This window comes from Crinia signifera, chromosome 9, assembly GCF_055691185.1.
Source record: "Crinia signifera chromosome 9, ASM5569118v1, whole genome shotgun sequence".
NCBI lineage: Eukaryota > Metazoa > Chordata > Amphibia > Anura > Myobatrachidae > Crinia > Crinia signifera.
In genome coordinates, this window is record NC_139225.1 from 44,943,241 (window position 1) to 44,955,415 (window position 12,175).

Consider the following 12,175-nt stretch of genomic DNA (forward strand, 5'->3'; position numbering starts at 1 on the left):
CCGTATCTACCTGTCTGGTGCCTAGTACTGCTGCCGTATCTACTTGTCTGGTGCCTAGTACTGCTGCCGTATCTACCTGTCTGGTGCCTAGTACTGCTGCCGTATCTACCTGTCTGGTGCCTAGTATTGCTGCCGTATCTACCTGTCTGGTGCCTAGTACTGCTGCCGTATCTACCTGTCTGGTGCCTAGTACTGCCGTATCTACCTGTCTGGTGCCTAGTATTGCCGTATCTGCCTGTCTGGTGCCTAGTACTGCCGTATCTCATTCTCTATATATACTACCTGTCTGCTGGTGCCTAGTAGTGCCATTTCAGTCCAGGAGTGCCCCCATGTGTGCTATATAATTATAAGGGTGCCCCCATGTCTCCCATATCAGTCCAGGGATGCTCCCATGTGTCCTGTATCAGACCAGGGGAGATGCCCTTTTTTTTAAGAAAAAAAAAGGTGTTTATTTTTTATTTTTACTGCAAGGGCTATTAAATGTGCTGTATCAGTCCAGGGGTGAGCCAAGAGTGCCGTATAATTCAAGGGGTGTTGCTAAGTCTGCCATATAATTCCAGGTGTGCTTCTCTTTTTTTTTAAATTACAAGAATAAAAGTTTTTCTTATTTTTACTGCAGGAATGTTGCCTTGTCTGCCGCCATGTGTGCCGTATCAGTCCAGGGATGCCTGCATGTGTGCAGTGTAATTCCATGGGCGTCCCAAAGTGTCCCGTATCAGTCTAAAGGTGCCTGCATGTGTGCCGTATAATTCCAGGGCTGAGCCAAGTCTGCCGCATAATTCATGGGGCGCTGCCAAGTGTGCTGTATTAGTCCAGGGTTGATGCTAAGAGTTCCGTATCAGTCCAGTGGTGATGATAAGTGTTCCGTATCAGTCTAGTGTTTGTGCCGCACACTTGTGTGGCTAAGCATAGTTATCCAGCTACCTCAATGCAATCTTTTTGCCTAAAAATAATATTGTGAGGTGTTCAGAATAGACTGGAAATGAATGTTATTGAGGTTAATAATAGCGTAGGAGCAAAAACAAAAAAAATTATACGATTTTTGCAGTTTTTATGCTTTACAAAAAAAATTAAAAATCAGAACCCAAAACGTTTAGGGGGTGTTTTGGCAAAACTCATTAGAACTCAAAACGCAAAAAGTGGCCGGTGCACAGTCTATATTCAGTATATTTTTATTTCTATGTGGTAACACGCTGATCACAATGACACAGGACAAACTGTGTGCCCTGTGTCATTGTGATCAGTGTGTGTTACCACATGGAAATATATATATATAAAAAAAAAATATATATATATATATATATATATATATATATATATATACACACACACACACACACACACACACACACACACACACACACACACACACACACACACACACACACACACACACACACACACACACACACACACATATATACATATACAGTGTGAAAAAACTGTACTGTACATTCTCCATGCTCTAAAATGAAACTACTTTGGACTCTGTGTGCCGGCTCTACTATTTCTAGGGTGAGTGTGGATATTTACTTTTACAGACTGTGCACCTAATACAGTATACTTTATATATGTGAAATACTGGTTTGGAGTGCGGTCTTGTACAGGTGTATTGCGGCCCTGCAAACAACCTGCTGCCCATAGGCCAGTTTCTCACATACCAAATAAAAAATCGGACACTAGCTGCAGCCCCTCCCAAGTATACCTTACCTTAAGGCCATCACCATCTTCTCAGTGATATCTTCATGAAGATCGCTCCGATACATTAAAAGCAAAGACTGTGGAACTGAGCCAGAGTCTTTGCTCTTTAGTACACATGCGTCATGTTGCCAAATATCAATGGGAAGATGGTGCCAACCAAGAGGAGGGACCTGCTTCCTACAAGCGAGGTAGAAAGCAGATACCCTCCCCTACAATTATTAATATTTAACTTTTAATTGTAAAAGGTGAAGACGTGCCCTCTTTTTAGGTCTTGCCCAGTGGAGCCGATAAAGGGGGGAAGGGGGTACTAATTACCCGTGCCCAGGTCTGATGGAGGGGCCCAGCCTGCAGTAGTAGCTGCAGCAGCTCTTTTCAACCAAGCACATTCTGCTATTTGCTGACCTGCAGTGTGCTTAAAGTGCTATTTTTCTGTATCATAAGGGTGCACGGCTACACCTTCCACAAATAAGCCACACCCCTGAAAAGTACCTAGGCCCGGTCAGGTTCTCTACTGCCCTGGTCTGTGCATTCATTATCAGGGCATGGCATGGCTCTATGAAAAACAACTAATTATTTAACATCTGCATGCATTAAACAAGTTTCTGTGCTAATCATTTTACTCACCATATCTGGGTCATTCCAAGCTCCTGGACCAGCTACAGGAACCAATTCCTCTTGCAAAGCAGAGGTGAAATCTATCACAGTCTTCACACTTACCCAAGAGTCTTCAATATCATTAAAGTTCCTCCATGAGTTACAATACTGGGCAACTTCTGAATAGTTGACCTACAAATGGTAAATGGGGAAAATTTTTATCAAATAATGAATATACTGTAGGAAATTTTTATGAAAAAACTGGTAAATCATCCCGGTGATTACTTTTTCTGCATGTGGCCATTACGGGAAAAAAAAATATAAGGGAACAGTTGTGCCTTTTTTTAAAAGCTGAATCGATTAAATGGAATTTTCCCATAGAGGACATTGGCTAGGACATGCAGAACCATTGGACAGTGCAATTTTTTGAGAAGGCATAATTTAGGACAGAGGATGATTTAAAATGAAGGGGTATGTTTTATTTGGTAAATCTTCTTTCAGTTTAAAGCCTGTTGGAGTTAAGGACCTGATTCAGAGCCGCTCGCTAGGCAGCGTATATTCGCTGCTTAGCGAGCAGGTAAGCATCACCCACTGCCTGGCCAATTGCCTGTCCATTTCAAGACCTGAACCCGAGACAATATATCCCAGAAAGTGAATAGTTTTGACTTTGAATACACACCACAGTCTTACAATAGAGATGATTAACCTGCTGACAGGACAGTACTTCTTTGACCACCTGGCGGTGTTTTTCTAAACTGTTGCCAATTATTGGAATGTCATCTACATATACAACGACATGATGGCACTGTATAATACAAGTCTCTAAACAGTTTGTTAACAAAAAATCTGAAATACTGCAGGAGCATTGCTTAGTCAAAAGGGCATGACGAGGTACTCATAATGACCATCTCTGGTGTTGAATGCAGTCTTCCTCAACCTTTCTGATGCAAATAAGGTTGTATGCCCCTCGAAGATCCAGTTTAGTGAACAAGGTGGCTCCACTGATGCGATTGAACAGTTCAGTAATCAGTAGTAAAGGATAATGATTTTGGATTGTAATGTCATTGAGTCCTCTATAAATTAATGCAAGGTTGTAGGCCACCATTTTTCTTTTATACAAAGAAGAATCAGGCACCTGCTAGCGAAGATGATGGACGAATGAAGCCTTTGGCTAAGTTTTCCTTTATGTAATCAGTCAGTCTTTAGTAGATGGAGAGGAATTAATTGTTCCTAGCTGAACCTTTCCTTGGTGATGTAGAATTTGGAGTTTCCTGGCCGCTTGCATGTGCTGGATTGGCACAATAGACAGAGTTGCTCAGACTGCAGGCCCTGCGCTCCTCTGGTGATCATCTGGACCGATTAATCTACATTGGTTCATCTTGCAGAGGTGGATGGGGAGATCAGGATAGGGATGCCGACTGAACTTTGGTAACTGCGGATCTATCTCTCTCTCTCTCCTGAGCGCTTTCTCTGAAACGCAAGTCAATTTTACTGCACTGGGAAATCAAATCCTCCAACTTGGGACGTATGTCTCTGGTAGCTAGCTTATCCTTTAAGCGATCGGACAGACCGTTCCATAAAGCTGCATAAAGGGTCTCGTCATTCCATGACAATTCTGAAGCCAAGATTTGGAATTGGATTAGATATTGTCCAACAGTTCTAAACCCCCATCGTAGACAGAGGATGTCTGTAGATGCTGAAGTAATTTGCCCAGGTTTGTCAAAGATGCGGCGGAAAGAAGACTATAGGATCTGACTTTTCCCAGAGCGGGGACGCCCAATTTAATGCAGAACCAGACAGAAGTGAGATGATGTAAGCAATCTTTGTGAGGCTGGTGGGTGGATTTCACACTGGTTAATGAAACCATGACAGTTTTTGGATGACCCATCAAAATTGGTGGGGGTAGGTAAATGCAAGTTAGAGATGAACGTAGCCGCAGGAGGTGGAGTAGTCTCTCTTTGCACTGGAGGTGGAGTAGTCTCTCTCTACCCCAGTACCTTGATCACCTTGTAAGGTGGTTTGAATGTTATCCAACCTTATTGACAATTCTTGTAATGCACGTATGAACTGTCCATGTGCAGCCTCTTGTTATTCAATATGGGCTGCCAGATGTTGAACAGGTTCCGGGGCTTGATCATGTCTAGAGGCCGGATCCATGGAGTCAGTGCAAATGGTCACATTTGAGGGGTGACTTTGAACGGAGGCTGGAGTGAAACAAAAACTGGATTCTTTAATTAGTTTGGACAGCATATACACAATGGTAACCGCTGAAAGCATAGTAGGAGATCCAAACGCGTGAGTGTTGAAGAAGTCACAGGAAGACTGGAGGACTAAGGTAAGTATAATAACTTAACCAACATTCAACTTCAGTCGATGTAAGCCAACAATGGTGAAGAATATGGAGTGAGCACTGCAGGTAAGTATGTAGCTCAAGCTGGTACCACTAACAGACACGGATAAAGACAGTAAACAATGGTATTCAATGACAAGGGTGGTATCTGTCACATTTCATGAAGCACCAGCTGGAGTGTAACGGAGGATGGGTGCTTTAATGTAGGGTTGTTGCATGAACGACAGATTGGAGTGAAGCAATTGGATAAAATTAAACCTTTTTTAATAAATATACTGCGGTACAAGATATGAATGATGGCATAAAGAAAAACTGTAGATATTGATAAACTGAAAGAAGGCAATAATAAACAGTTCTTATTGGAGAGCTTGAAGATGATTGGATGATTGCAGGATTGGATGATTGAATGAAGAATTGGATGGTTGAATGATTGGATGAAGAAATGGATGAAGGATTGGATGAAAGAGAAGATGAAGTCCAGTTGAATCTGTGCTGAGTGAGATCGTAGCTGCAGGACCAGGGATGCGACCACGGATAATAACCGTCAGGAATGAAGGAAGAAGTTGACACCCTTTGGGGGGGTTAACCTTGTCCTATCCTAATAGGTGGCAGAGGGTTCCGTGATGATATGGTGGAGCAGTGGACAACCAGCGGGGAGATCAGCGAAGACTTTCACCAGGATGCGAATGAGATCTGTAGTGGATACTACAGGGATAGCCAGGAGTGACCAATTATGTTAGCGGGTAGACATCATTGTACTGACTTCCGGTCTGGCCCGGCTAGTCAGACTTTAAGGGTAGAGCTGAGTGGTGATTGGCTGCGCGTGTTACCTCACACTTTGGAGCCGCGTAGCATAGGCTGTAGCAACCAAGAAGATGGCCGCCGTCAGATGCGGCAACAGAAACCAGCCGGCGGATAATATACGCAGAGGCGCTCCAGCCGGCGCTTCCCAGCCAGAGGCCTAACATGACACGGACACCATCATGGCGGCCCATGCCTCACGCCACCCAGAGCCTGCACAGCACGAGACTGCACACCACAGCTGTCACCTGGTGGTGACAGAGTGTCGGACCGCAGACAGCCAGCATGGGTATCAGCAGCGGTCTGTAGGACCGGGACAGCACAGGGAGCCAGGGTAGCTGAGATGGTGGTCGTGACAGCACCTCCTCCTTTACGAGTGGCCCCAGGACACTCTTTGGGTTTAGTTGGAAATTTCTTGTGGAAGTCCTGTATCATTCTGGGGGCGTGTACTTCAGACGCATTGGTCCAGGATCTCTATTCAGGCCCATAGCCATTCCAATCGATCAAGTACTGTAAACGCTTGTACCTAATACGAGAGTCCAGAATTCGGGCCACCTCATATTCAATGCCCCTGTGTGTAAAAACTTTGGGAGACCTGGGAAGAGCAGCATGGAATTTGTTTAATAATAAAGGTTTAAGCAATGAAATATGAAATGAATTCGGAATCCTTAAGTAATGTGGTAATTTTAACTTATAGGCAACTGGATTGATGATCTGTAGTATCGGGAAAGGACCGATAAAACGGGGTGCAAATTTCATCGATGGTACACGAAGACGATTGTTATGAGTGGACAGCCATACCTTGTCACCCACTCTCAATGTGGGAATAGCTCTTTTCCTTCTATCAGCAAATTTCTTATATTTCTGTGAAGCTTTCAACAATGATTTCCTGACTTTCTTCCAATGCTGACGAAGCTGATGGAGAGTTAACGCTACCGCTGGAACAGATGTTGATGGTAGCCGCTGGAAGTCAGGAACCCTAGGATGGAAGCCATAATTAACAAAGAAAGGTGTAGAAGAAGAAGATGAGTGGTACTGATTGCAATGACCAAACTCGGCCCATGGTAACACCTCGACCCAGTCATCCTGGGAAGATGAAACATGTAAACATAAAAAAGTCTCTACATCTTGATTGACTCTCTCCGTTTGGCCGTTAGATTGTGGATGGTAGGCTGTGCTGAAGTTAAGTTGAATCTTGAGGACTTTACATAGAGCTCGCCAGAATTTTGCGACGAACTGTACCCCTCGATCTGAAACTATTTATTTCGGTAGCCCGTGGGTTCTGAAGATCTCCTTGATGAAAAGATTTGCTAATTTTGGAGCTGATGGTAACCCACAAAACGGTATGAAATGAGCCATTTTAGAAAAACGATCTAGGACCACCCATATGGTGGTATAACATCTTTTTTTAGGGCAGGCCACCAGTACCTTCGAGAAAGGAATTCGTAGGTCTTCTGAATCCCCGGATGACCGGAGAATTTGGAATCATGAGCCCAACGCAGAATTACCTTCCTTGAGCTTGGTTTAACAAAGGTTTTACCTGGGGGAATTGATGCTTGTACAGTTGTAGCAGCAAAAGCGAGAGGATCAATAATTGGACTTCCCTCATATGACTTGGACTCCTCTTCAGTCTCCCACGACCTAGACAGAGCATCTGCCTTGCGATTTTTTGCTCCAGGAGAAAAAGACAGTTTAAAATGAAATCTGGAAAAGAATAACGCCCATCTGGCTTGTCGAGGATTGAGACACTGAGCATTTTTCAAGTATAGCAAGTTCTTATGATCAGTGATAATGTTAATGATATGGGCTGCCCCCTCGAGTAGATACCGCCACTCCTCTAAGGCCATTTTGATAGCTAGCAGTTCTTGATCCCCAATAGCATAGTTCTGTTCAGCTGGAGAAAACTTCTTAGAAAAGAAACTGCATGGATGTAACTGTCCGTCAGTATTAGTCTGGGAAAGCACAGCCCCCACGCCAATAGCAGAGGCGTCGACTTCCAGGGTGAAAGGTAAACTGACGTCTGGTTGGGCCAGAACTGGTGCTGAGATGAACTTTTCTTTGGAGCAGGGTAAAAGCTTTAGAAGCCTCTGAATCCCAGTTGGAGGGTTTGGCACCCTTTCGAGTAAGAGCAGTTATTGGAGATACAATAGTAGAAAAGCCTTTGATGAACTTTCTATAATAGTTGGCTATAGAATCCGAGGAATCTCTGAACCCCTCGGAGGGTGTGAGGATGAGGCCACGTCTGGATTGCTTCAACTTTAGCTGGATCCATCTCCAGACCGGAGCCTAATACGATATACCCAAAGAAGGGTATGGATGAGACCTCAAAGATACTGTACATTTTTCTAATTTGCAGAAAATGAGGTTCTTCCTGAGGCGAGAAAGCACATCCTTGACAATTTCTCGATGTTTCTGAAGACTATTGGCAAATATCAGGATATCGTCGAGGTAAACCACAACATGCTTGTACAGAAGATCACGAAAAAGTTCATTCATGTAAGATTGAAAAACCGCCGGTGCATTACTCAGGCTGAAAGGCATAACAAGGTATACATAATGTCCATCTCTGGTATTAAAAGCAGTCTTCCATTCGTCTCCTTCACGAATGCGAATAAGGTTGTAAGCTCCTCGGAGATCTAATTTTGAGAAGATGGTAGCCCCTCTGATCCTGTCAAAAAGTTCTGTGATGAGTGGCAATGGGTAACAGTTTTTGATGGTAATTTTGTTTAACCCTCAATCGATGCACGGTCTTAACCCTCTTTTTCTTGACAAAAAAGAAGCTGGCTCCAGCAGGAGAGGAAGAGGAGCGGATAAATCCTTTGGCTAGGTTTTCCTGTATATACTCAGACATAGCCTGCGACTCAGGCAAAGACAAAGGGTAAGTGCGACCCGGAGGAGGGTTCTTTCCTGGTATTAGATCGATTGAACAGTCCCATGGACGATGAGGAGGTAATTTATCAGTATCTTTTTTGCAGAAAACATCAGAGAAGTCTTGATAGGGAGTAGGTAACACTTCAGGAATTTGAAGGGAGACTTGACGTGTAGGTACCACGGATTTGAGACATGACTTGGTACAAGTGGCACCCCAGGCTTGGACCTGGGATGTTACTCAATTGATTATGGGCACGTAACCAGGGGAGACCCAACACGATTGGGTAGGAGGACTTGGGAATGACAAAGAACTGAATTTTTTCAAAACTTAGCAGTCCGACTTGCAAAGTTAGTGGTTGAGTTTGCAGAGTGACAGTCTCACCTAGTATACGGCTTCCGTCTACAGCGGTAAGATAAACTGGACGCTGGAGGGGGGTGGTAGGTAGATGCCAACGCTTAACAACATCAGTGGTGATGAAACTTTCTGCTGCTCCAGAATCTAGGAGAACCGGCAATTGTCTGGACTTGCAACGATACTTGAAGAATACAGTCTTTATTTTTTGAAGAGGTGATAACAACCCCTAACCTGCCCTCTCTCTTACAGGTTAGGTTCTGGCGTTTCCCGGTTTCTTTGGACAAGAATCAACGGAGTGCTGGGGATCGGCACAGTAGAGACAGAGACGTTCATTGTGATGACGTTTGCGTTCATCTGGAGTCAATTTGAAGCGGTTAACCTGCATAGGTTCCTCCGCTGGTGGTGGTGGAGGTTTAGAAACATGAAAAGATGAACTGGGAGTGGTTCGATTCCTTTCTTGAGTTCTCTCTCTGAGTCTTAGATCAATTTTTGTGCAAAGAGAGATCAGGTCCTCTAATCTGGAAGGCAAATCTCTTGCCGCAAGCTCATCCTTGATTTTGTCAGAGAGCCCATTCATAAAGGCCACAAGAAAGGCTTCCTCATTCCAGGCCAATTCAGCTGCCAATATCTTGAATTGTATTAGATACTGTCCTACTGTTCTAGAATCTTGACGTAAGCGAAGGATCTCAGTTGCAGCTGAGCTGAGTCGGCCTGGTTCATCGAAGATGATTTTGAAGGTGGAAATGAAACGAGAGTAGTCAGCTAAGAGTGGATCTGCTTTTTCCCACAGGGGAGATGCCCAATTGAGAGCAGAACCGGAGAGGAGAGATATTACGTAAGCCACTTTGGTACGGTCAGTAGGGAAATATGAGGATTGAAGCTTGAAGTGAATTTCACATTGATTAATAAAGCCTCTACAATTTTTTGGATTGCCATCGAATTTAGTTGGAGTAGCAAGTTGAAGATGAGCTGTAATTCCAGTCATTGGAGATATGGGTCTAGGCGGTTGCGCCGGTGTGGTTGTTGACCCTTGGCCCTTTTGCAGTGTTGCTTGAATTGTATCCAGTCTTTTGGACAGACCTTGGAGGGCATGAATGACTTGCTCCTGAGCAGCCTTCTGTTGATCCAGGCGGGCCGCCAGTTGTTGAACTGGAGCAGCTCCTCGCTCCTGTCCCAATGCTGAATCCATGGAGTCAGTACAAACTGTCACGTTTCGTGAAGCACCAGCTGGAGTGTAACAGAGGCTGGGTGCTTTAATGTAGGGCTGTTGCATGAACAACAGATTGGAGTGAAGCAATTGGATAAAATGAAACCTTTTTTAATAAATATACTGCAGTACAAGATATGAATGATGGCATAAAGAAGAACTGTAGATATTGATAAACTGAAAGAAGGCAATAATAAACAGTACTTATTGGAGAGCTTGAAGATGGTAGTTGAATGATTGCAGGATTGGATGATTGAAGAAAGATTGGATGAAGAATTGGATGGTTGAATGATTGTATGAAGGATTGTATGATTGGGTGAAAAAGAAGATAAAGTCCAGCTGAATCTGTGTTGAGTGAGATCATAGCTGTAGGACCAGAGATGCGACCACGGATAATAACCATCAGGAATGAAGGAAAAAGATGACACCCTTTGGGGGTTAACCTTGTCCTATCCTAATAGGCGGCAGAGGGTTCTGTGATGATATGGTGGAGCAGTGGACGATCAGCAGGGAGATCAGCAAAGACTTTCACCAGGATGCGAAGGAGATCTGTAGTGGATACTACAGGGATAGCCAGGAGTGACCAATGATGTTAGCGGGTAGACATCATTGTACTGACTGCCGGTCTGGCCCGGCTAGTCAGACTTTAAGGGTAGAGCTGAGCGGTGATTGGCTGTACATGTGACCTCACACTTTGGAGCCACGTAGCATAGGCTGTAGCAACCAAGAAGATGGCCGCCACCAGATGCAGTGACAGAAATCAGCCGGCAGAGAATAAACGCGAAGGTGCTGCAGCCGGCGCTTCCCAGCCAGAGGCCTAACATGACACGGACACCATCATGGTGGCCCATGCCTCACGCCACCCAGAGCCTGCACAGCAGGAGACTGCACACCACAGCTGTCACCTGGTGGTGACAGAGCGTCAGAACACAGACAGCCAGCATGGGTATCAGCAGCAGAGGTGAGCACCAAGACAGAGGGTAGCATATCAGAGGTCTGTAGGACCGGGACAGCACAGGGAGCCAGGGTAGCTGAGATAGTGGTCATGACAGTATCAATGCTGACTCTGAGTGGTGGCTGATAATGGAGATGGTACTGACATTCATGCAGGTAATAGTACAAGTAAGCAGTGAAGGTAGCAGGAATGATAAATGATCACTGGTATTGGAAACAATGATGTTTGTGCTGGACTAGGTATAGCCACGGCAATTTCACAGTATGGACACTGGAAGGATTCATGCTGCAGAAAGATGGTAAGCCCAAGATGCTGTGGAAAGCAGGAAACACTCAGAGGTAAAAGGAGACATTGTTAACCTAAGGAAATCATTGCACTGACTGTTTGCTTGGCCCAGCTTCAGAATATTTATATGTAGAGAGTGCAGTAGATTGGTTGTAGCAGAGTGATGTCAGAATGGCCAGTTCAGGATTGGCTGAGGAACTCCTGTGAATCAAACCAAGATGGCCGTGCCCATGTTGGAGACTAAAGTGATGTTTGGTGTGCGTGTGGAAAGGCCTGAGGCCTGTAATGGAGAGAAGGCCCAGTGCTGAGAGTGTGTGAAAAACAAGGCTGCAGACTGTGTTCAGCGGTGCCCGCTGAGATGGAATCACAGGAGACGCTGACCGCACACACACCAGGCACCAGCTGGACACTGGAACACCACAGCGCAGACCTGGATGACAGTCTCTGAGCAAGCCTAGAGAAACACCTGGAATGCAAGTAACTATTTCTCAGACCTTGAATCACGACAGTGCCATAGGTGGTGTGCAATCCAAACGGTGGTTTATTTGATTTAAAGCAAGTCATAGTAACGTAGTAATTAAGGCTGAAAAAAGACGTTAGTCCATCGAGTTCAACCTATCTAACTTGTAACTACTGACTTCAATAAGTCATATCTATAGGATTCCCTTAGTGGCCAAAAAGGCATCCAGTTTTGATTTAATTCATTAACAGTAGTTGCTGTAATCACCCCCACCGGCAATGAGTTCCAGAATTTTACTGCTCTAATGGTGAAGAATCCTCTTCTTAATTCAGTTCGGAATATCTTTTCCTCAAACCTCAGTACATGCTTGAGTGTCCTAATTATAGGCCTGTTAGTGATCAAATCATCTCCCAGTTCCATATGATTCCCAATCCTGTATTTGAACATACTAATCATATCACCTCTCAACCTCCATTTCTCCAGTAATAACATATCCTGCCTTTTAACCTATCTTTGAATTCTAGTGATTTGAGACCTTTTAATAGCTTAGTCGTCCTTCTCTGTACCTGTTCCAATTCATTTATGTCCTTTTTATG

At 44.4% G+C, this 12,175-nt stretch overlaps 1 protein-coding gene across 1 annotated transcript in view; it reads right to left on the reverse strand.

The window, feature by feature from the left end:
• Nucleotides 1–12,175, reverse strand: part of GLA (galactosidase alpha) — a 42,885-nt gene that overhangs the window by 7,701 nt on the left and 23,009 nt on the right. Inside the window, exon 5 of the mRNA XM_083159029.1 lies at nt 2,326–2,487. Within this exon, the coding sequence (XP_083015155.1) occupies nt 2,326–2,487 (162 nt within the window). The remainder of the gene's footprint in view (nt 1–2,325; nt 2,488–12,175) is intronic.